At 38.5% G+C, this 25,840-nt stretch overlaps 1 protein-coding gene across 1 annotated transcript; it reads left to right on the plus strand.

Moving 5' to 3' along the window:
• Positions 1-16: 16 nt before the first annotated feature.
• On the plus strand, positions 17-25,840 carry DCAF13 (DDB1 and CUL4 associated factor 13). The gene is made up of 11 exons (XM_014965605.1): positions 17-159; positions 2,117-2,316; positions 3,593-3,700; positions 4,835-4,924; positions 5,824-5,979; positions 6,705-6,782; positions 11,190-11,272; positions 13,191-13,355; positions 16,539-16,674; positions 24,277-24,440; positions 25,265-25,840. The coding sequence occupies exons 1-11, from the start codon at positions 90-92 to the stop codon at positions 25,350-25,352; spliced, it is 1,338 nt and encodes a 445-aa protein (XP_014821091.1). The 5' UTR covers positions 17-89; the 3' UTR covers positions 25,353-25,840.

The raw sequence follows: 25,840 nt of genomic DNA on the forward strand, positions 1-25,840 counted from the left end.
CCTCCCGCCGCATCCGGTCACGCGTGCGCAGGCCTGGGCGGAAGCGGCGGCGGCGGCAGTAGCAGCGTGCGGGGAAGGCGGTGGCCGGGATGCGGGTGAAGGTGCTGAGCCGCAACCCCGACGACTATGTGCGGGAGACCAAGCATGATCTGCAGCGCGGTGAGCATCTTCCCCCCTCTCCCCGCCTCCCGCAGCCTTCTACCCCGGCCCTGACTGGGGCGGCGGAGGCGATAACAGTGGCTGTGGCCCGTCTGTGAGGCGGTGGAGGGGACTGGGGGCGCCGGGCGGGTTGTGGGCCTGCCCCGCCGGGGCCTGTCCCCTCCGTGAGGCGGCGGGGGGGGCTAGGGGCGCTGGGCGGGGTCTGGGCCTGCCCCGCCGGGGCCTGTCCCCTCCGTGAGGCGGCGGGGGGGCCTGGGGTTGCTGGGCCGGGTGTGGGCCTGCCCCGCCGGGGCCTGTCCGCTCCGTGAGGTGGTGGAGAGGCCTGGGGTTGCCGGGCGGGGTGTGGGCCTGCCCCGGCAGAATGCGTTCCGCCCACCGGCAGAAGCCGCGGGGGTCCGTCCCTGAGGGCTCGCTGTCCCGTCAGCCGGCCCGGCGGGAGCCGGAGTCCGGGCTCCGGGGGTGCCAGAGCCTGGTCTGGAGCGGCTGAGGGCGGGGTTGGTCACCCTTCTGGTACTCTGGTACCCTTGGTATTACCCAGGTTACTCTTAGCAATTTTGTACTTACTACTGTTTCTTCCCTGGTGCAGCTCATCCTCTTCTTGCATATCCCATATTAAAAGGGTCAACATTCGTGTGGATTTTACACGTTATTCATAGATGCAACAGCTGTAGGTAGCCTGGTTGATGAGACAGGGACTTCCCATGTTGTGTTCTGCTCATCCTCCATAGCACTGATCCCGCACAGCCCTGCAGTTCCACTTCAGCCATGTGATAGAAATAAGGTTTAGTTTCTACCTGGTGTCAGAAATAAAGTTTAATAAATATCCAACCTTTGACAAAAAGAGCAGGAATAAAACTCTTGAGTGTCTTGGATGCACTAAATAAAACTCTTTTTAGCAGGACAATGCACCTATAGTATTTTAAATGGCATATACTTTATTATTTGATTGAATGGGAGGTAAGTGGCTGTGTTGTGTGAAGTAGCACCGTAAGTAGCATCCTCTAGTTATTTAATTGTGGTAATATAACATGGAAAAATGTTATTGAAGTTACCCACTGGGATAGTAGTTATACATGTTGATTTTCCAAGTGTGATTTGTGTGCAAGCTGTTGATTCAAATTGCCTGTCCTATTACAGAGTGATACCTTACTCCATCAGAGATTTTAGATGCTTTCTTATGTGTCAAATAGTTTTGGGACACCAGTCCAAAATTAAGTACCAGTTGTTAATGAGTGATTTGTTGTCAGTTGCTCTGCTGACTTTTCAACCTATTTGAATGAAACAGAATGAAAGAGACAAAACCCAGAAGCACAATGTCAATATCCACTCTATTTCTCTATTTGTTCTAAGGTGTATTGATGCAGGGGAATAGAGAGAGACCTTTGCTTGAAGTTTGTTGGATGTAAACGCTTTTGTCTGAGAAACCAGATAGTATTAGCAGAGAACAAAGCCAAGGACACTAATGAATGTGATTTCTGAGCCAGGTCTGGCTGGCAGCTGACTAAACACGAAGAGGGCTAGGTTGCCTCTCTTTGTGCATGTCCACGTAGCCATGTCCTTTCTGTGGATGTTAGTTTAGCAGTTGGAGCTTGGTGGTGTGGGGCTTTTTGCCTTTTTTTTTTTCTTTGTGATGCTTGTTCTTTTAAATAATGGTTGCAAGATATCTGCAACTTCCATTTGGTTGCACGCGTTCCTATCTTCATTAGCTTAGCAGTATACTCTTGAAAAGGACATTAAAACTTTTAGAGTTATTTCAGACTTTATTAACTTTGAGCTTGTTAAGGGAGCGTACTAATGAACCCATGGATCAATTTCAAAACAGTAGGAATGGCAAAAATCTTAGTGTTGTAGAAAATTCTCCCGTAGCAGGAAAATCAAAGAGAAAAGTTCTGAATTCACTTTACCTTAAACTACACTACATAGCATGGGTTTCTAATGTCTGTGTTGCTCTTTGCAGTTCCAAGAAACTATGACCCTGTATTGCATCCATTTGAAGTTCCGCGAGAGTACACAAGAGCTCTGAATGCAACAAAGCTAGAACGTGTGTTTGCAAAACCCTTTCTTAGCTCACTTGATGGCCACAGAGATGGAGTTAATTGCATGGCAAAACACCCGAAGAGTTTGTCCACAGTGCTGTCTGGAGCTTGTGATGGAGAGGTAAGCTGCAGTTACAAACCACAAACAAGGTACCTTTCTTCCTTCTATTTTTTCCTTCCTCTTTTGTGTGTGGTTTTTTTTTTTAAGTATGCCCTGCTTATCTTTCTTTTATGTCTTTGCTCAGTTTGATCCTATGTCTTTGATAAGAAGGTGCAGCTTTACCGACTTTGGGATAATTTTTCTCAAACTGCAGGTTATAACCTTCCAGCACTCAAAGGGTTTAAAAAATCTTTAGGTAGCAGCTTTTAGTTGTTCATCTGTGAGCAGAGGGTGTGTCATTCAGTTCCTCAGGTTGGAGCAATGAATGTTAGTATTTACAGTCCATGGTGATTGCTTTTTGCTGCCCATGTGACCCTCCCTAAACTGCTGCAGGTTCAGAAGATTATATGAAGTCAGATGAGCTAGGGAGAACGGGCACACAACCAAAAACTTTGTGGAATAATAGTTTACCATATTGCCTAAGAATGCTAACCCTCTGTTTGATTATTTTGCATAAATATTACAAATAGCAAGCAAGAGCATTTTAATTGGAGTCAATTGCAGAAAAAAATTGCCTCGCCTCTGTCTTCTCTCACCCTTATGTTGTTTGTTTGATAGTACTTGTATATTTTAAAGGTGCCTTCTGGGTAGCTGGTTGCTTTCTGCTTTTTATAGGAGGTGCATGGGGGGTCATGCAGTAGTCTAAAGGAGATTAATCTTTTCAGAGAAGAGGGGAATAAATTGATATGAAAGATTAACCAGGTTTCTTATCCACTAATAGAGCAAGTAAAGTACTGTGTACTTATAAATGCATAGAAATATAAAAAAATATTGCCATTTCTTAGTTTTTTTTAAATGGGTCCGAGCACTTTGAAACTGAAACCTCTGTGAGAGGTGGACATCTATATAAAATGTACCACTGCAGCTGGACTGAAAATGTTCTGTTGGTCCCAAAGGCTGTTTCCTTGTGCTTTTCTCTTTAGAGGGATATTTTTTCAAAAATTATCACTGTTTCTGTCTCTTAGCAAGAACTCTAGTTCAAAAATAGGGAATGCAAAACTACAGTAAGTACATAGCTTGGGTTGGGGGGAAGGGGTAAGAAGGAAAGAGATGCATTGTTAAAATACTTATTTATTCCCTTCTTGAAAAAGTAGTTTAACATAAAATCTGGCTGGTGTTCAAGCAAGTTATGCCATTTCATCAAAACATGTGTGATCTCTTCTACTTGAATTGTGAGCTGTGGTTGTGGGCTGTAGAAAACTTAAATAACAAAAGAATACTTTTCTGGTTTTAACAGGTTAAAATTTGGAACTTGACCAAACGACAGTGTATTCGTACTATACAAGCCCACGAAGGCTTTGTTCGCGGCATGTGTGCTCGTTTCTGTGGCACATCATTCTTTACTGTAAGTATAATGTGTCTCCTTAGTACAGTGTAGCAGTACGGGGTGCCTGTTCACCATCTGTTTTCCAATGAGCAGCTTACTCTCTGCCATACAATATTTAAATAGTGTATGAATACGTTTATTAAATTTGTTAGTGAACCTGACAATTCTGTTTCTGATTAAATTTTTTTCGTTGCTGTGGCACAGACATTATTCAAGACTGTGGAAGGGATAAATACCAGAAAAATGCTAACAGATGGTCATGTAACTAAAACTTAAGTAAGCTAGTTTTCATTAAAGTAGTAGATAGATTACGTTAATTGAAAGACATACAAACACTTCAAAAAGTTTAATTAAGCTTTATTAACTTATATCAGCTATGCTCTTTGATTAAGAATTACAAAATGTACCCTAAAGAAAATAGTCATTGTTCCAGCTCACTTTTTTCCTATTCAACTCTGGAAGTATTTCTTGGAAACTGGAAAAGATTTGTGGATCGAGATAAGGTGGTTGAATAGGTGAAGGAAAGGTGGTGGTGGTGAGGGAAACGGTGGCAAACAGGAAATTGGTCATCTCTTTTCACAAGCAGACATCCTCAGACAGTCTCTGAGCAGCAGCCACTTTGGAAGCCCACCTCCTCTTCCTTCTTCTGCTACCCCAGTGTTTATTGCTGGGCATGATGTTATATGGAATGGAATACTCCTTTGGCCAGTTCAGGTCATCTGTCGTGCCAGTGTCCCCTCCTGGTCTGGTGCCCACATGGGGGAAGCAGGGATGATGATTGACAGAGTTGGGGCAGGGAAATGCCTTGGCACTGCCCAAGCACTGTTCAGAAGTAGCCAAGACATTGGTGCCTTATCAGCCACAAATCCAAAACACAGTGCCATATGGGCTGCTATGAAGAATGGTAACTTCATTCTGGCCAAATGATTTACATGTATCTTCTCAGTTTCTAGTGAAATATTATGACAAGAAGAACTAATCTTCAGCTTAGAGGTATGAAAAAGAACAGTGAATAGGCAAAGCTTTACTTCTGTGTATGTCATAGATAATTCTCTTTTGAAAGTCTGCCTGTACTTAACAGCAAAGCACATCTAGTAAAATAAACAGAATATATTTATGTAAAGCTGTGCATGCTTTCTCCAATATTTTCAGGTTGGCGATGACAAAACTGTGAAGCAGTGGAAAATGGAGAGCCCGGAATATGGAGAAGAAGAAGAACCTATTCACACAATTCTTGGAAAGGTAGTAAACCTCAGTTTTGATTTTCTCACATCTCTTCTTTTGAATTAAGTTTGAACCAATTCTTATCTAGCTTTTGGAGGAGAGAGAAATAGTTTTGTCACCTGTTACCATAATGGGTTGTAAGGTGATGGCATCAAATTTTATAATGGCACTTTTAAAGTATCTTCAAGTTTTTATTACATTTATTTTACGTGTAACCAGAAAGGAATCTCTCAAATGCCATCAGAGACTGCTTAGATCTGTCTCTACTAATCATCCCTTTTCTGTGATCTGGTCAGATCTTTCTTTTCACACATCTCTTCAGATGTGTGTTGTCAGTGTGTAGCCTGCATTAAATAACTTTCTTTTCCTGCAAATACATCACAGCCATTCAATAAATAATTTTAACTATGTGTTTTTCTTTTTCACAAAAGCAGACTAAAAATAGATACTTCAGCACTTTCAATTTATGATAGCTTATTTTAAGAACGACATTAAACGCTTTTTGTAAATAGATAGTTCAAAACTCCTTAATTATTGCATTGTCTATGGAATCTGTTCAGGTTCCCACTGAAAATTTGTAGTTGTACCCTTAAAACTGCCATTGCTTAAAAGTCAACCAGGACCTTGTGAATGAGCTTCTAATGCTGACTGCATTGGAAATTAACAAGAAGGGCATGCGTGCTCATTAAGTGAGTACACAGAAAGCTAGTCTATTGTGTTAAGGGTACATCTGATAAGACTTAGTTTCTGGTAGCAGTGGTGACTTGGTTTTCAGTAATATAAATGAATATAAACATGGGAGACCTGATATGCAGTGATGTGTTGATCTTTTCTGTAACAGGACATAGTTGCATATTTATTTATACAATTGGTTTTGTAAATTATCTTTTTTGTTGATGTTGTGTTTTCTTTTAAAGACAGTGTATACAGGAATTGATCACCACTGGAAGGATGCTGTTTTTGCCACCTGTGGCCATCAAGTGGACATTTGGGATGAGCAAAGGACTAGTCCCATGTGTTCTTTGACATGGGGTTTTGATAGCATAAGCAGCGTAAAATTTAATCCTGTTGAGGTAATGTTTCTGTTATATACTGATCAAGAAAAATAGTTTTCCAATATAAGATCTAAACTCTACTAGTGCGATCTTCAATGGCTTTTTCCAAATTTAGTTTTTGACATATGTATTAACCTTTAAGGAGGTGTATACATTTATTTTTTTTTAATGGCTGTATTGCTGTATGTAGTACCATATATTGTCATCTTTTGTCTCTGACAATGGGGGAGAGGAGAAAGAAAAGTGGGATGGTCTCTGTCCTGCCCACAGCAATACAAATCCCAAATCTCAGGCATACCATGTAGTGGTTATGTGGCTGTGGAGCTCTCATCTGTTCCAGTACTGTACCCCCGTGACCAAAACTTCTCCCCCTCTCAGTGGCAAAGCAATTGCATCTGATCTTCTACAGGAGTTCCTATATGCTTCTTGGCTGGACTGTGCTCGTCAATGAAGTGTTTATAAGGAAATTGCTTGTTACTTCTGAAATTGCTTGTTACTTTTGAAGTAGGGAGGTCTAGGTGGATTCACGGTTTTACAGGGGAAGCTATTTAAAATGTTTGTGCTGAATAATTAGCTGCACAGAAAGAACAATGTATTTCCTTGACTGAAAAATGAACTATTTGACTACCAGCATTGTGAAATGGCTAACAGCTTACATTAGATACCTAAGCTATGTTCTAGGAGTGTTTAGAACACCCTACACACTGATTTTCTGTGGCTTGGTTTTTGTTTTTTTTTTTCAGACGTACCTTTTGGGAAGCTGTGCTTCGGACAGAAATATTGTGTTATATGATATGAGAAAATCAACTCCATTAAAGAAGGTAATGTTTTTCTTTTTGGTAGAAGCTAATGGCACTAAGAATTATATGAACATGTAAATAGTCTGTTCATGATGATAAAGGGAGGCTCTGAACTGTGAGTTCACTGAGTTTTCATCGTCTAATTTTGAGTCTTTTAACTGAGTTTGAATTAATGTTGGGATTTAAACCATGCAGAGTTAGAAGGGCCCTTTTCTGCATTCAGGAGAGCTGTCATGCTTACTCTGTTGTAATTTTTGATAAAGTGCCTGACCTGACAGCAATTTCACAATAAGAACTTTATGTTCCTAGATTGTATTCTGTCTGCGTATGTGTGGGGTTTTTTATATAACTTTTTTTTTTCTCCTCCGTGCCAGAAGCAAACAAGGTAACTTCTAAGGCATTTCCTTTCCACCATTGGAGAGCCTTGCTCTGCATTTGAAAAGGTGTTTTTCTTTCAGGTGGAGATAACTCCCTGCCATGCACCTAGTGTAACCATTCAGAAATCCTTTGCATGGAATAAAAATTTTATTTATAGGTGGAATTTACCAATGATGTGAAGATTCCTATTTATTTTAAGGGAATGTATGTATTTACTTAAAACAAGAAGCCAGTAATTCATACACGCATATTAACCTCAAGTTCAGTATTTTTGAGCTCCAGAACTATTTTAAAAATTTTCTTCTTGAAGTGTGATATTCTGACTTGTGAGTATACACTTAGTGTCCTTCTGGTATGTTAGATACTGTCTGCAATGACACTAGTGTGATACACACTAGAACACTATAATGGTACTTTACTTACTTAGCAGTATTTCTTTCTCTCCCTATGCCCCAACAATTTTTAGTGATGTTTCATTTGGGCCACTGAGACAGTGCTTACAAAAATTGCCAGTGATGCTGGTTGGAGACCTGAATGTCAAAATGAACACAGCCAGTGCTGTAGATCTGTAGTTGCAAGTTAAAAGGATGTGGTTTGAGCCTTTGCGAGCTAAGTTTGAATCTAATAGGATTTTACATATGTATATATGCTAAATATATAAAAGTATACCTACATGTGCTTATATATATGTGTATCTTGTGTAGTAAGCAGTGTGCTTATGTTCCTTTCCTGCTATAGGAGTAAAATACTGATGAATACTTCCTTACATCTTTCGATGTAGTGCTGGGTTTCCTGCTGGGGTAGGGTTGATTCTGCTGCGGAGAGGCAGGTTGAATGTCCCTTTCTGCACTGAGAGCTAAGAGCTCTGTAACTCCCAAGAGAAGGGTGCTGCTTATGAGAGGCACCGTGCCTCTGCATGGGTGCTGGCTCCTAGCACGGCTGTGTCCCTGGTGTTTGATCAGCAAAGCAGCTCACACGCTGCCCTGAGTTTGGAGCTCAGTGGGAGTCCCTTCCCACTCAGTGGGAAATAGGAGTTCAACTTCTGTACGCATCGTGAGGCAGTAGCTGTCTTGCTCATTTGTCCTGTCTGTGAGTTTTGCAGTTTCAAAGAGGAATGGATGAGATGGTGAGATGCTGCCTAAGTGCAAAATAAGAACTAGTCTAAAAAAGCTGGGAAAAGGTGAAGGGAAACACTCCTTTTGCATGACAAGAGGAAGGCGATTCAATAGAAGTTGGTACCTTTGCAATTTGTTCTTGTGCAACCTGTGGGATTAGGAAAGTTTAGGGTTTTTTAAACATAGACTTTAGCATTTAAACTGCTGAAAGGGACTGCGTTTTCTGTTGCTTTTAACATTCTTTGATAGGTAGTAAAGGAGGACAGATCACTTTTAACACAAAACTGGATCACACAAATAATTAACCTCAAAATCTCTGGGCTGATGCTTTTTGTAAGCAAGTGCTCACAGTTAAAATAAATAAACCAAGATAGCCAAGTCTTCAGGGCTTCACAACTTTAGCTGGTCTTAATAAGGACTTTTTCTTATGAAATGCCAAAGTGTATCTACAGTTGATTAAAAAATAGTGTCAAAATAACTAAAATAAAATTTTGCTACAGCTTTAGATAGGTCTGAAATGCTGTTATTAACATATTTACAGCAGCTTAAATCGCTTCCAGCCCAGGTTGCCTTACGTAGTTGTTACTGAATATAATGCTAGAACTGTTCAGAGAATCCTTTCCTTAGGTCCCATTCTAATGCCAAAGGCCACTGCTGAAATAAACTGAATGCTTGCAAATTTGGATGAAAAAATAGTGGAGCAACATGTGCAGCATGGACTTTAACCAAACCTGACCCCTTTTGAAGAAGAGCTGGATTTTTCAGCAATATCAGAGTTATTTTGTGGCATGACTTAACACGTATTTTAACATTAATTGTGTATCCATTTTGCAGCAGCTGAAAAACTTGGACAGGGAAGAATAAAGAACACTTCTTGAGTATTAGCTTCCCAGATATGTGCAGGGTTTATAACTAAAAAAAAAAAAAAAAAATTTATAAAGAACAGTACTAGAATTTTTTCAGATTTCAGTTGTCACATTACTGTAAATGTAGGTAATGGGGCCTTTCAGTGGCCTATCCTTTCAGAAAAGTCGCTTTTTAAAGCAGAGATCACTTTAGGCATCTGATGATAACATTCAGTTCTGGATGCATGTAGTTTCTGGTAATTAGCAGTATTTTGCAGCACAGACTTCCTATTGAGCAGGGTAATGTCACCTGGGAAATGAGGACTTAAGGAGAATGAGAATGTGCACATAATCATAAAATAATGATCTTTTTGGGGGGCAGGCAGTTCAGTAGAGGTCATAACTTAACTTGCTTTGAGATTGTGTTCATTATTGTAAAAGTTATAATTGTACAATTACATTTTGGAATACATATGTAAATTTATGGTGTTTGGTATAGTAAACTGAGAACAAAAATGAGTTTGGAGTACCATGGCGTTAAACACCCAAACTTCAGGATTTTCAAGTAGGATTATGGCTGGTCTTGGAGCATTGTGGAAAATCCTGTTTAGAGTTGTTCAGTTTGTTAATAAGGTCCTCTGTAATTATGCATCTGCTTCATGTCAGGCGTACTGTATGGGATTTATTTTCAAACACAATAGTTGAAAGCTCCTCTAAGACTCTGCAGGAACCAAAGCTGTGGTGTCATATGAGGTGTCTGATGACCTCCTCCCTGCCTCCCCTTCTACAGGGCCAGCCCAACCACAGCTGTCCTCTGAGGTGGGGGCATCCAACACCCAGATTCTTAATACTTCATGTCTAATCCACTGGTAGTAAAGAAGGGTCTGACGAGGCTGTCATCGGCTGCCTTCCTCCCCTTTGAAGGCAAGCTGGCCCCTTTGTAGCCATCTGCTTACTAGCAGCACACAAATCTTATGGATGTGTAGCAAATGACTCACTGCTAATACAGTGATGGTGTGAGTAGATTACAACGCAGTAACTTCTACACACATTGCTTAGTGCTTCAACAAGAAAGGGCAGCTGTCCTGCTGCAGTTTCAGAGATAAAATAATGAAGGGTTGGTAATAATTGGGGAGAATATCAAAATGTTATAATAGCTTTACAAATGCTGGCTCACAGCATCAATTAATGACTATATCCTTTGAAATAACCATTTAATTAGGCATGTTTATAGATTACTTAACTAAAGGTTCCTGTAAATATGGTGAAGTGAAATTTTTCAGAAGTTTCTGGTTTACATGTTCACTGCTAACATGTTTACATGTTAAATGACCACTTGAGAAGAATTTGCTTCTAAGATGACTTACAGAGGAAAATTTTAATTCATAGAATCATGGAATGGTTTGGATTGGAAGGGACCTTAAAGATCAACTAGTCCCAACCCCCCTGCCATGGGCAGGGATACCTTCCACTTGACCATATTGCTCAAAGCCCCATCCAGTCTTGAACACTTCCAGGGATGGGGCACACACGACTCCTCTGGGCAACCTGTTCCAGTGTCTCACCACCCTCGCAGTAAAGAATTTCTTCCTAATATCTAATCTAAGTCTCCCCTTTTTCAGTTTAAAACCACTCATCCTATCCCTACACTCTCTTATAAGAGTCCATCCCCATCTTTCCTGTGGGGGCCCCCTTTTGGTGCTGGAAGGCTGCTATAAGGTGTCCCCAGAACCTTCTCTTCTCCAGGCTGAACAACCCCAGCTCTCTCAGCCTGTCCTTGTAGCAGAGGTGCTCCAGCCCCCTGATCATCTTCATGGCCCTCCTCTGGACCTGCTCCAACAGGTCCATGTTCTTGTGTTGGGCGTTGCAGAGCTGGATGCAGCATAGCACAAAGCAGTGAGCGTATGATGAGGGACAGGGAGTCTTGAGTCCCAGTTCTAACACTCAGAAGGAAACATTCTGTCGTGTCTATATTCCTCTGCCATAATTCTGTATCTAGAAAGTGCTTGTCTCAAGTGATATAGGAAGCTTTGAATATAACGAATATTTTACTGCCTATAACAGGGTAGCGATGTGTAAATATCTTTCAGGTTATCTTGAATATGAGGACAAACACAATATGTTGGAACCCCATGGAAGCTTTCATTTTTACTGCAGCAAATGAAGATTACAAGTAAGTGTGACCTTGCTTTTTGATAATCCTGATCATGCTACGTTTTTAATTTGTATTTTAGTGATTTATCATCATGCTAAAATACATTTTTTTTAAAACCTACCTGAATTCTAAATTTGAGTCATTTAAGTAATAACTAGATAATTATAGGCTCACTGATTTTAAAAAAAAAAAGATTAAAAAATTGATAGTAGACTGCCTCTTTCTGTAAATTTCAGTACCCAGGGAAAAAAAAAATGGTGTTATTTACCAAAAATGCAGCTGAACCCATGCAAGTGTATCTTGCAATGACACCTGGAAAATAAATACTATTGATCTAGTCTGAGGCAATATAAGTGTTTATTTTCCTGCCAGCTCTTGTGAAGCTTGATATATTGTACTGATAAACTATTTTAATGAAACCCTTTCTTAAAAAAAGAAAAAAAACAACTAAACTAGTCTTTTGTGAAATGGTTCCAGAGACTGCAATATCCTTTCAGTGTCTCAGAGTAGTTTTTTTCACTTTTGAACAATACAGTTCATGCGAACAGCTAATCTGATATTGGAAAATCTCTCTCTTCAAAACTAGGCCACTGCAAAATGTGCTTCGCATCCTTTTTTCCAGGAAGTCAGTGATCTAACAATAGATCACTGTTTTCTTCTAGAACATAAGAATTTTATCACTTAAGGCTGTTTTTCCAAGGAAATGAGATCTGGCTCAGACCTTGACAGTGGGTGTTGTATTTGATGTCCTGCTTTTCGCTTATTTTGGTTATGGTGTGCTAAGGCTAACAGGGTATCTAATCTGTTTGTTTATAAATCTTTCCCCTTTGCCCCGCTAAACTGAAAATGGTAGCTGTTACTGTCAGGGGCAACTGGCCTCTTGCAAATTATTACAGTTCATGTAAGTGCAATGGCAAATAGATGTATCAGCAACACATATGCAAGTGTTACCTGATTATATGGAGTAGTGGTTTTGAATCTGATGCTTGTGTACTTTTTTTCTTGGGGAATTCAGAAGGAAAAAGCAATAGTTGCCAGTAAACTATTGAATAAGAGACATAGAATTAATTCTACTTATGTATTCATCCACAGAAACGACGGTGAGAAACCTGCTAAATCACAAGCTTTTCATATAGTAGTTCTAATGAATTGTATATCTTAAGCAGGTTTCATTAAATCTTTGTCTGTAAAGCACTTTGCTTATTGGCCCTAGGCAAATTAATGATCTGCTCAGTCATTATGCCTTGCTGTGTGTCGATGGGCTTGCTGATTCAAGCAAGGTAGACCTCACCCGAGCTTTGAAGTGCTTAAGAGCAAACCAGCTGTGGTCCACAAGCTGTGTGTTTATTTTTAATGTAATGTGTTTCTGCAGATAGTGTGCTCTGCTGAACTAATAGCTCCATGTAGTGAAGGACCAAGCTTTCCTTTCTATGTCTGGCTTAAAGACAGGCAGGCGGTAGGAGAGGGTGCCAACCAAATGGGAGCTAGGAGTTCCCAATATGGGAATATCTAGAAACCTTGGAGAGTTGATAGGCTTGTCATAATGATTCAGAGCTGCTTGCCCAAGTTCGGGTTGTATACTTATAGTTGAAGATGGAATAAGGGAGGACAGTGTGGTGATTGGAGAAATGGGTTTGGTCAGTGACCCATGAAGACATGAAGGGAATAATGGAGACCATCTGTTCTTTGACTGTGAGCAAGATATCTAGGATTGATCTAATAACTAAAGCCTCTGATTAATAAACCTTTTTCAAGCCCTAAACAATGCATCATTCTTTCTTTTCATGTGTTATGAGCAGTTTTAAAGAGTTCCCTCCACAGTATGAATCTCTCCTTAAGTGTCTTTTGTTTGATTAAAGTATCTGTTCAGGAAAAAATGTACTATTTACTTAGGAGCTGTTAAGATATTAAAGCTGTTGGTGTATTTATTTTAAAGCTTATATACTTTTGATATGCGCTTCCTTGAATCACCTGTGATGGTGCATATGGATCACGTGTCTGCTGTTCTTGATGTGGATTATTCACCCACTGGGAAAGAATTTGTCTCTGCCAGCTTTGATAAGTCTGTCCGCATCTTTCCTGTAGACAAAGGTCACAGCAGGTGAGTGATTTTTACACCTTTCTCTCTTGCTCTCATTCATTCCTGTTACCTCCCTCAAAGTTCTTAATTCATTAACGCCTTCATTGGGGCATTCACTTCCTGTGAATATTGAAATCTTATTCTGTATATGACTCGAGGTTGACAGATAATTCTGGAGTATGCATTAGAGTAGAACTGCTTAAGAAATAGCAATACTTAAACAGTTTTGGATTAAAATTACAGTGGATTATTGTTCTTGGGCATACTCATCTGTATTTTACCAAGATGAGTCCCATCTTATTTCCCTCTTTATATGTCGTAAATGTTTTTAGGTTACATTGTACTGTATCTGTCACCACTTAAGTTTGCAGTGCCTTACAACATTGTAGCATTTGGTTATCTAAGGACTGTCTTTGTCCTCTATAGATGATTGCTAAAGACAATTCATTGTTGTATTAATTCCTGAGGATCAGTTTAGGACACTTCTGTGATCTGTTTCAGTCTGCTTATTGCCTTTTGTTTATACTTTGTTAACCAGGTTTTGATTCATGTGACAATGCTTTGAATACAATTCACTTTGAATTAGTTTTTCATGTAAGATTTCATAAGGCACTGTATTAAATATTTTGCTGAGGTTCAGATTTGATCTACTGTGTCTCCATTGTTACTATTTTATTTTTTTTTCAATTTGGTGAAAATTGAAGAAGTTATCAGATCTGTCTGGTATCATTTGTTCTTCATAAACCTACCTTTGTTATTCTCTGCTGTCAGTTCTTCTGCTTTTTTCTTTATTCTTAACTTTGTTTTACTTCTAGTTGCCTTCCTTTCTGCAAACTTGGCTTCTCAAAAAGTTGCTACTAGGTCAAGTTCTAGGTGGTTTAGGTGGTGGTGATGTTGAAATATTGATAAGAGGAGTGTGTTTTTGTTATTGATTGATGCAGTTATGTATGCATTATTCAGTGTGACTGTTTGTATGCTCCTATACTGCATTAAAGATTGACAGGGTCTGTGTGTTTACATTTTTCTTTATAACTAATCTACGAGTAGTTTTTATTTTCTTCTTGTCTTGCAATAATATTTTAAATGTAATTAAGTATTACAGTTCCTTTGTGGGTTGGTTTATTTTGGTTTGGGTTTTTTTTTTTTTATAATTCTTAAGCAGTTCTTGAGTTCTACAGATTTTCCACATTATAGCAGTTTGTTGCCAAAATCTGTGGAAGGAATTACCCTCTTTATCTGCACCCCCCATGCCCCCTTTTTTTCCCCTTTCTGTGTGATGGCCATAAATGCAGTAAGGAAGTGCCTTACAGGTGAAGAACTTAGCCTCATATAAGCTGACTGGGACACTTGAAATTCATTAGAAGCTGGGCTTTTTCAGAGTTACACGGTTGAAATTAATCCCATGAAAAGTCTTTAAATGGAAGATCTGAGCCCACTTGGAAAGAGAGGAGGCAGTTAAGATTATCTGTAAACAAGGATCCTGACAGTACTCCAGTTTTGACTTTTGATCTTCTGCCAATCCGAAAAACTCCTAACTTCCATTGCTTTCTATTGTATTTTAAAATGAAAATTCAAATTAGAAAATTGATTAGCCATAAGAAATAAGATTTATTATGAAGTTGATTGAATTTAGTAAATTCTTGGTAAATGGAACTGGATGTCTGTGTGAACTTTTAAAATGACAGATCCTGGTTATTTGGCCATGCTTTGTGTTTTTCTTTCCGTGAGAATGAGATTTAATAACTTGTGATGGCAACAACAGGAGAGGCAAAGGCTGAAAATTCAGAGCAAGGAGAGGAAAAGTAGTTTGTTCCCCAAAGGTGGGTGAAGAAAAGCTTTGTTATTGAGGCAAATAGTGAAATAAAAGTAAACATAGGAACGCTTTTGGAAGTGTGTCTGTGCACACATGCTGTTAAACAGCAAGATCAGTAAAATGCTGATGTGAGTATTAATGTTTTCTGAAAGTACTCGTGCTCACTCTTCCACACGGTTCTTGTAGAGCATCACTTAACTGTGAATTACAAGAGGTGGTTAAGCTTATTAAAGCTTATTTAAGGTAGTATATTGATTACTGTTGTTTTTCTCACAACCCCTCAAGCTCAACCCCAGTCTAGTTTTTCCACAGCTCTTGAATAGGTGGTGTTTCCACATTTCCTTTCCATTACTACTCAGATTTTACTTGTACAAATAACTAGGTAAAAGAAAGAGAACGGTCTATAAGCTGCAGTGGTATTGGTGGACAGTAAGTAGGCCTTACTTATTCTTCGTCTTTAGAATGCTAATAAATAATTAGAATTACCAACAAGTGTACTTAGTCCTATATTTTTATAGCAGAAATAAAAGAATAACTTTATGAATAATACTGCTCTGCTTGTTTGATACATACCTAATGAAAATTAGATGAGTTTCCTTTAAATATTGGTTTAAATGTAACATCAAGAAACATTTGTCAACAAGTGACAGTACTTGTTGAGCAGGAGCCTATTTGGCAGAAATTAAATGTAATTTATGCTTTACTAGCCACACTGCTGTTCTGGATCCTCACATACTAGCTGATATTTCTTGTTGAGTTTTTATTTGCAGGACTGGAGACTTTGAGTTTTCAGGGTTACAAAATTTTTCCTACGATTCCTTTAGACAATGATAAGGTAGTCCATTTTTGGGGAAAGGAGGGAAATCACAATGAAGAATAGCCAGTCCATTGCCATTTCATAAATGGGCAGTTGGAGGTGTTTATTCACTGTTTTCTTTCTTGTTCATAACGGTGCTGTCAGATTCTTTGGCACCCATTCTGCAGTCCCATTCTATAATGCCTGATCAGTGCATATTATTTTCAATTATTTTGGGATTGGTATGCACATTATATTGTGCATATGATGCATATCATATTGTACATCCATGGCATGTTTTGCAGAAGGAGTTATGCTTTAGCTATTTACTGTGACTTCTATGAAAACATTTGTTTTAAAAGCATTTTATCCTAGGTGTTCCTTTGTCAGTCTTGCTATCATACTTTATTTGAATATCTCTCTCTGGATTTAACATCAGCACAGTGTTTAAAAAAAAAGTCAGATTTTAAAAAAAAAAGCCCACAAAAGAAAGAAATAGATTTTGCATTGAACAGAATGCTTTCTGCTATTTAAAAGGTGATGTTGACGGGAAAAGTGATGATAGATCATTTTAAAATGTTTTTCTTTGCTTTAGGGAGGTGTATCACACAAAGCGAATGCAGCACGTCATCACTGTCAAATGGACTTCAGATAACAAATACATTCTGTGTGGCTCAGATGAGATGAATATTCGTCTGTGGAAAGCTAATGCTTCTGAAAAACTGGGCGTGGTAAGAGTTGCATTTTGCTTTTTGTTATCATGGGACAAGATGTTTGAGGCTTTTTTGTTACTACAACTGATCAGTCTGTTCAGCTTCTAAAACCTTGTTTCTAAAGGGGAAAAGAGAAAACGGTAGTTTTTATTTAATTTGAAAACTGACATGCACAGTATAGTTCATTGCATTTACTACAACTTATGATAAAAATAATTTCATGCCTTGTCATTGCTACAGAATCATAGAATTGCCTAGCTGAGGTGAGGGGTTTTTTTTTTGTCCTTGTTTAATGTTAACAATAATCATCAGTTCTAAATAGATTCGAGTTTTTTACTTGGGTGCTACAGGTGAGAATTCATCCCTTTGCACTAGAGAAGAAGCAGTAAGTTCTGGTTTGCTGTGCATCAGTCATTCTACTGAAGCTTAGGGCTACCACGTTTAAAAACTTTGGCTGGAATGTGACTGGTTCATGTACAGTTCATACTCTGATAAGCGTTTGTATTGTAAAATAGACCATTTGCACTGATGCATAACTGAGTTTGCCATTAACCTATGTAGTTCTCTGGTACCAAGTGGGCAAACTAGTGTGGTGTCTGAAGTCTATTTAATTCAATGTAAGTCAGTTTGGCTGAAGTCTTCCTAGCAGGAGCAGACATCAGTCTAATTAGATAACGTGTCTGTTCCCTTACACTTGTTCAAACCTTTACATTATAGACAAGGCCAAAACATTGTTACACTTACCCCTTGCATATATTCATCTATTGTGTTAAAGTATGAATGACTTTGGAGAATGAATTTGATACTTTGTCAGCTGGGAGGAATCCCTTTATGTAGATTTATATTGTTAGGGTATTTTGGAGGTGCTTACATTGCTTTTTCTGAGCCCATCAGCACAGCTGTCAAACACTGCTTGTGGGAATTTCTGCTTTATCTTGTGGAAGATTGAGGGGGGAGGAGAGGGAAGCTGTAATTCAGGGAAGAATGTTATACAGTTAAAGGGATGAATTTATTGCATAGTCATGCCTAGGGCTGCTTGTGATGACCTGAAGCTCCATCAAGTGATAGTACCTTAGTAGGAGGGAAGTGGAGCAGAGCTGGAGAGGTGGAGGTGAATGGGAGTAGCAGGAGTGCGTAGGGCTATGATGCGGGATGGGATAATTCATGGACTGTTTGCACTGGGTGTGGAGTAGCACAGCTAAAACGACATGGATAGCATTGGCTATGGTCTACCATAGGTATTTGGAAGTCTTATTAATTTTCTCATCTTTGCTATAGAGCAATAGATTTTAAAAAAACCAAAACACCAACCAAAAAAAAAAAAACAAAAAAAAACCCCCGAAACAACAAAACAGCTTTGTATCCTGCACAATACTTGTGTTTGCAAAGTAGTATTTAAATTTAATTTCTTTAATGGATAACTCTTCTGTTGAGGATGCTTTTTTTGATATTTTTTTTTCTGTTCTGAACTGATTATTGGTATTTTCCCATGTAGGGCTTCAGTCAAGCATTTAAATATCCATCCCATACTTGCTCGTTCCAAGGATGCTGCAAAGCTCATTATAGACTTTTTGATTTAACTTTTTTGTTGAATTTTAGACGGTGCGGTGTTGGGCAGAAATAATGCCTGTTTTCTTCATGTCATATCCATATGTTCATGGCAATGCCCTTTTTACCTAGTTCTACAGTATTAACTGAAATTTTCTGTCTTTACTGTATCCTTAGTGAGAGAGCATGCTGGCTCTCTCTAAGATGTTCTGTTACAGAATTGTCTGGTATTTTTGACTTGCATCTTTACCCTTTGCCCTATGGCTGAAGGACAAGTGGGTAAAAAGAATGTGGAAAATATTATTTTCATATAGAATGATTCCTGGTATTTTCAGGTGTGAACAGCAAATTCACTCTATTGGCTACTAGATGTCATTGGCTCTTTTTCTTATGAAAGATACTTGGCTCTGGGAAGTAATGGGCGAACCCAACTACTCCTGCATTGTAGAAATACTGTGTACCAGAAGGACAACTTAGATATTGTTGAAGTACTCAAAATGTGGAGTAGTAAATGACATTCTGCTGTTTTCTGTACTATTTGCATCCCTGAAAACTGGCCATGGATGGGCCTAAAAAAGTGCTACCGATTATGACTATTGGGTATTGGACATTATTAGTCTTGTCTTCCTTGACCTGACAGTGAATCCTACATAAAATAACCTGCCTCTTTTTTTTTCCCTGTTTGTAAATGTTATTGCTGCTTCACATGCCTCTTGGAGACTATGCATACAATTCAGTTCTGTTGTGGGATCATACAAATGCAGCTTTTGTCGCATGCATACGTGTATGGGTTTGTAAGCATTTCTGTCAAAGCTCTTTGGCGATTGGCTCTCAAGAGAACTAAGTCAATAGCTATCTATAGCACAGGTCAAGTGGCACGGGGGTTTTTGTTTGAATTTTTTTGTTTGTTTGTTGGGTTTTGTTGGATTTGTGTGTTTATTTTTTTACTGTCAGAAATCATCCCATCATTTAGAATACAAAACTCATCATCCTATCTTCAAAAAACCACCTTGCAACATCAAAAGATATCTTAAGAAAGCAAAATTATTTAGAAATACAGGAAGAACTTAACAAGGGACATAGACAATTATGTAGAAAAACTGCTCTCATTTCACATAGATGATGCTAATGAACTTGTAAAGAATTCTTTTATAATAAGAAGAGGTAATGCTTCACATCCTCATATCTTGTGTGGAAATGTGTTCAAGCGTTATGCTGTTGAAGCCTTGAATTTAGCAAGACACAATCTAGATATTAAATTAGTAACTGAAGCTGCTATAGTGGTGTTAATTTTTTTTTCAGAATTACTATGAAATTTTACTTTTCAAATGTTTCAAGAGTAGTTGTTGCTAATAGGACTTGAAAATGGAAGTTTTATGGCTTATCTTGTTCTTGTATATATCTTGAAAATGTTGCTTGGATTCAGGCAACTGTCAGTGCTTGTTTGGTCCAACCTGGTAATTCCTGTGATTCTTAACACTGCAACCGTTAATGGCTGTTTATCTGGTTTCCACTGTTTTTCTTTAGTACCTGGTGCATCTTTTTTTAGAGGATTGGTGTTCTTATCTTCATAGACATATGCTTGCTCATTTTATAAATGTCCAGTTCTTCCATAGTCTGGGGCTATTTTTTGAACATTCTGAATATTCAAAGCTGAACATCCTGTAATTCTGTCGGAAGTGTCAAAATGTGTCTTAAATGCTTAGTTGCTTGGTCTGCTATTTTTCTTTGCTGAGAAGATTTGATTGAATGACTCATCCAAAGGTCACTGTATTTCTGATATAACGCTAACATCTTGTAATACTTTGTATTTTAAGAGGGATATTTTTGGGGTGGGGATGGATAAAAAAATCGCAATCAAACATGTTATTTTTTTTTTTCCTTCGGTGAGTACTTAGTCTTGGTTTTGGTGTTGCTGGGTTCCCCGGAAGTTATACTGAATATATAGTGCTTATGTTGTGACTGATGAACATTTATGCAGTTGGAAAGTTGTACTTTCTGAATCTTGGCTGCCCTAGCACTCATCAGTTCTGACATGCATGTTTCTTTTGGTTTTTAATGTATTTGGCATCGTACTCATTATTCAAAATCAGTGAAACATTAAAGTAACAATAAAAGTCTCTGGAGGAGCCAGAGGCATGCTGTGTTTCCATTCCACTGACAAGTCTGCATGGGTTTTACACAGGGGTAACAAACCCCAAATCTCACTGTCCGAGCCACAGCAGAAGTCGCTTTAAAATAGGTAAATGACTTTGGCTTCTGAGGAAAAGAGGAAAAATAGAGCCTCATCTGAATGAAAAGACTGGAAAAGCAGCAGTAATAGAGTGGAATTAATCTAATCAATACAAAGAAAGTGAGAGATCAGGGTTTTTTTAATTGTAGTGAAAGCAATGGGCCATTAGTAAAAGTTCGAAAAGCTGTATTGTTCTTCAATCTATTGACGTGTTTAAAAAAAAAATAAATCTACACCTGCAGTTCTTAGAGTGTAAATGTTTAGTAGTAACATCACTTCTGTGAGTAACAGCTGCAAAATTTGGTTCTGTTTCACTTCCAAAGAAGCATTAGAACAGAGCACTGGACAACTGAAGGGAACTTTCTGCTTGGGAATGATTTATATTTCAGTAAGTGTAAAACTGGTGTCAGGAGTGAGCAAAACAGTGGAGCGTAGGTTTGCTGCTTTCTTTCAAGATGCAGAAATAGCAGCTTTTGAGTGAGGACTGAAAAAGGAGAAAGTGCAGTTACAACTCATGGTTTTGATCTAGCAAAGTGCATTAGCAGGAGTGTATCAAAACTGTCTAAGTAATTGTATGGCCTTTCAGTCTGCTTCTAGTGTACGGTTCCATTTTGTGAGATAAGGCTGATAACAAGCAGTACCAGATATTGTGTGACATGGCATTCTTTTCATAGTGATTTTGGGTTTGTGATTCAGTGCACATACAACTTCATCCCTTTAGCTATGATTTTGTGCTCTTAACATCTGCGTTACCTTTCTTTTTTTTTTGTCATCCATTTAGATGTAAAGAAGCTGTAAGTTTTTGGTCCAAGGAAACAATGAGTAATAAACTTTATGGCAATAAATTTAGAAATGTGTTTTCAGCAAAGCAATGGGGGGGGAAAGGAAATAAAGACAAGCTATGGTGTAGAAAACTGCTGGGATACGTTCGCATTCTAAAAATATGTTGCATTTGTGCTCTGTCTGCCCTAACCTAGAAGGGCAAGCTGGGCAGGATAGATAAACAGCCATTTCTTAGACTCATGCTGAATTACAAGAGTCTAACAGTGTGGAGTTTTAAATACTGTACAGTACGAATACAGCTCTTCTTAAAAGGAGAACTTTTTGGTAAAGGTGGTTTTAGCCCTTCAATCAGGGCTCTGGAAAAATGCTTACCTTCCTTCTGCATAGATGGGGAAAAAATAACCAGCCTCTATCATCTGGAGGGAGGAGGGAGTCATAGGCAGTTTACTTGAGGACACATTTTCCTACTGGTGACAAGTTGGTTGCATTTTAGAGTTCTTTTTCCCCCCTTTTTCACTCTAGATATTTGCTGTGAAGTATTGCTGTGATAATAGCACAAATCACTGTCTTTCTGCCACATGACTTCCATTTCTGTGATAAAGGAAGAAAGTTGCACATTCACTTTTGAGATGTATGATAAGAGCCATACATCATCTTTGAGCATATTTTCCACTCATGATGTCATATAAATCCTAATTTATTATATTGTAGAGTGTTCTGGTCCCTATAAGCAAAATCTCTAATCCTGCTAAATGGTGCTGTGTTCACAGCACCTTCTCCAGCTCAAAGCAGAATGGGAAGTACTGCTGTTCTCTTCAGCTCTTTACGTTGACCTTTGTAAAATGACTTGCAAGAGAGAGGTTGGAATTCAGTGCATTATTGCAGTCTGCTTTCTTTGCTACCTGCTGTCTCTCATAAATAGGCAGAAATTTGTCATTACTGCAAGATTTTCTTTTACCATCATGTAGATGAGGGTGCACTTAGCGCAGCCTGGTATGTGGGGCGCTGGCATTCCGTAGTTGGATGGAAAGTCACCAGCTTCATGCTTTTCTATACACCACATTACACCAAAAAATGTAATCAGACTTGAGCATAACCACCTCTTAAACTATATTAATTTTTTAAATAGGATATCCTGGATGTATCTTTAATTTACAGCTTCACCTCTTGTCTGTAGAATCATCAAGGTTGTACGAAATCGGCAGCAATTTGCTCTTCTTAAATTAAAGGAAAATCATTGCATTTAATTAAAATAAAACCTCTTTAATTTGGATTATGTTGGCAGTTTTCTGCAGGGTGGGAACACCTGGGATTTATTAAGAGTGAACCAGCTACTCAGGCTGTCTTGCTAGAAGGAATTTCAGTAAAGGGTGGGGGAGGGAAAAGTTTTAGTGGGTAAAGACTGTAAAATTTGCTCACTTGCAATTTGAGATAAATGTAAGTAAAGCAGAAGGATTTGTTTTTTATGAATAAGAAGGTGCGGAGAAACAAAGGTTAAGAGCATTCTGTATCTCTGATGCCTGAATAAGAACTTTCTGAGCGATGAACAACTCTGCATCTGGTACCTGGTTTCTTTATTGTCCCAAAGGAGAAACTCCTTTGCCATATGTTTTATTAATACTTGCTTTCAGACCATTAATGATACTTCTGACCAAAGTTATCTGAGTATGATATTTAGTTTTTCAGAATTCATGAAATATTCTAACAGAAGTCACTTCTAAAAGTGACATCCAGAGTGGAAAATAGCCAATTGCTGATTTCAAAGTTGGGGAAAAGCATGTTTGATAATTATGTAGGTAGAATTTCCAAGTTTTTCTGTGTGTAATAAAGTTGTTGGTTTTGTTACTGCTACTTTTTTTGTTAGTGTCTGAGAGTCAGGTTCTGTTTTTTCTTGAGAAAGTAAGAAATAAAGTTGTCTGAGCTATTGTTTTGCTTTTAATACTTTAGGTGCAGGTATAGTGGATGAAATAAATGTGTGTGGGCAAAAGACTTGTTTGAAAATACAAAGGGTTTTAACATGTCTGAAATACTGGAGTTAGAGTGTATTTTGGACAGGAGGGTAGGAAGAAGACGATAGGATTATCCTCTGTTAATATTTAATATTGACAGATTTTCTGTTTATGTGAAAGCTCACTAGACTGAAAGGCAGCTGAAATTCCCAGAGGTCCAAGCAAATCCAAAATACATAGAGACTGATATTCCTTGCGAAGCAATACATGCTTTTAACAAAAATACAGCACACACAGATTATTTTTTTTCCCCCCTTTCAATAAATAAGTATTAGGACCAAAGGAAACATGCCTAGTTGGAAAAAAAAAAATATCCTCTGTAGGTAGCTGTCAAGAAAAGGCATTTCTTGCTTTTAGTGCTGCTGATAGTGGCTCAGATGTGATTTTTAAACATGGATAAAATTAAAGTCTTTTGTGGTAATAGTAGATTACCTGTATTTTATGTGTTTGATACTAAGATATTTTTAGCTGCGTGATGAAAGTTGGAACTCCCTGTGTGCCATATAGTCAAGCTAATACTTGAAATCTGATATATGCACTGTGCTTCCTAATGGATCAAGGCGATGGGTGAGATTTATGCCACCTAAAGAGCTGTCTGTAAAGCTGTTAATGAAGACAATTCATTTATAGCATTTTACTTACATTGGCTAGTGATTAAAATGCCTGCAAATCTTTATTTCACAGCAAGTTTATCATCATCAGAGGTTAGGAAAGCAGGCAGACTCTGATCAAAGAGGTTTTACTATCAGCTATTTCCATTCCCCTTTTCTCTGCAGTACATTAAAATCTGATTATCAGGGAGTAAATTCAGTTACTTAATTGAACTTTGAAATTATGATAATATTTTGTGTTGGAGCACTGGAGTGTTGTTGAAATTGTAACTTTTTAATACTTACCTACCCTAATTCTGACGTTCATGTGGTTGTAGCTGTTTGCTAGAAGGAATCCATTTGAAAGAAAATTTAAAATTATGTTTTGCAGAGAAAATCGTGACAGTTAAATCCCTGTTCTTTCATAACATGCTTGTCTGTGGTGCTTTCCCCGTAGCTTGCACCACGAGAGAAGTCAGCTATGAATTACAATCAGAAGCTGAAGGAGAAGTTCCAGTACCACCCGAAGATCAGACGCATCGCTCAGCACCGTCACTTGCCCAAGAGTATATACTGCCAAATCAAAGAGCAGCGTATCATGAGAGAAGCTCGTCGGCGAAAGTATGTCTTTGTCTTCCTCTTCTGGCTTTGTTTTCTCTTGATCTTAACAAAATGCATCACTGCAGTGCTGTAGCAGCAACGTATGGGAGTGATAGAGCTACCGTGTGTGGGAGGAACAACAATGAGCTACTTTTAACATCTGAATAAGTGCTCATGAAGTCCAGGATTGATTAACCTCTGATTATAAGGAAAATGCAGTCAAATGCCAGTGTCAGTGAGGGCTGGCTGCTTCCCAAAAGTTCACTGAGGAAACAGGAGCAAATACCATGTTGGAAGAATCCACAATGCTCTATTAAGGATGTGATGATGCAACATTGCAATGGAAACAGAATGGGCTGATTTCAGTGTTAGAGGTGTTTTGGGGTTTGTTTTGGGGTTTTGTCCTTTTTTTTTTTTTCTGTAATACGGAACTCCAAGATGAGTGTTTTCTATCACCTGGATCATGGCCATATTGGAATTTCTAGGAGCAGAAGGTGGCATGCTTTGCTGTAGGCATTAAACTAAAAAGTGGTAGGTTTTAGTCATCTTTCTCAGCTAGAAAGATTCTACAAACTTGAGCAGCAGATCCTGTTGACATGAAAGCCAAGTAAGTGGAGCTTCCAAGAAAGGCTCAGTTTGAAACTTTTCGAAATTAGCCACTTTTAAAGTTATTTTTGAAAGGGACAGTTTTCAAAGGAGGAAGTATGTGGCTTTTGATTAATAAAAGCAGAGCAATTTTTTTCCTTAATTGTAGTATAACTCATTAGTAACTTAAGAAGGAATTTAGTATTTGTTAAATCTTTGTGCTGACTGCTGAACTTCACCTGTCTGTTTTTTCTTTCTAGGGAACTGAATCGCCGTAAGCACAGCAAACCAGGATCTATGCCATTTGTGCCAGAGAGGAAGAAACATATTGTGGCAGTAGTGAAATAATTGTTTTCAATTGTACAAAATGTCACAATGAAAGAGAATATCATTATTGACTGCATCCACTGTAAAAAAAAAAAAATAGATGGACATTGGTAAGACAGCATACAGCTCCAGAAACATGGCTTTTTCTTCCAAGTACACACATGCTCTGGTTTCTCAAGCCATCGTCTGCTTTGGGCAGTCATGAGAATTGGCCCTGTAATCTTTTATAGCCATTTCCACATCTGAGGTTGCCATCCCAACGCTGTGTGTTGCAGTGGAGTTTGACCCTTTTGATATCTGCAGATAACTTGGCAGTTGGTGGAGTAGTTCCAGTCTTATTCCTCGGTACCGCTACTACAAAAGAAGGATGAAATAGATTCAGATTTGTCATAGGCAAAACCTTTGTTCCTTGCAGAGTTATAAAATCAGTTGTCCGTATATTGGTTGGGTTTGTTTGGTTGTTTTTTTTTTTTTTTTAAACAAATCTAATAAAGTACAAGTGACCTTAA

The sequence above is a fragment of the Calidris pugnax genome, unplaced genomic scaffold (genome assembly GCF_001431845.1).
Source record: "Calidris pugnax isolate Ruff unplaced genomic scaffold, ASM143184v1 scaffold41, whole genome shotgun sequence".
Lineage (NCBI taxonomy): Eukaryota > Metazoa > Chordata > Aves > Charadriiformes > Scolopacidae > Calidris > Calidris pugnax.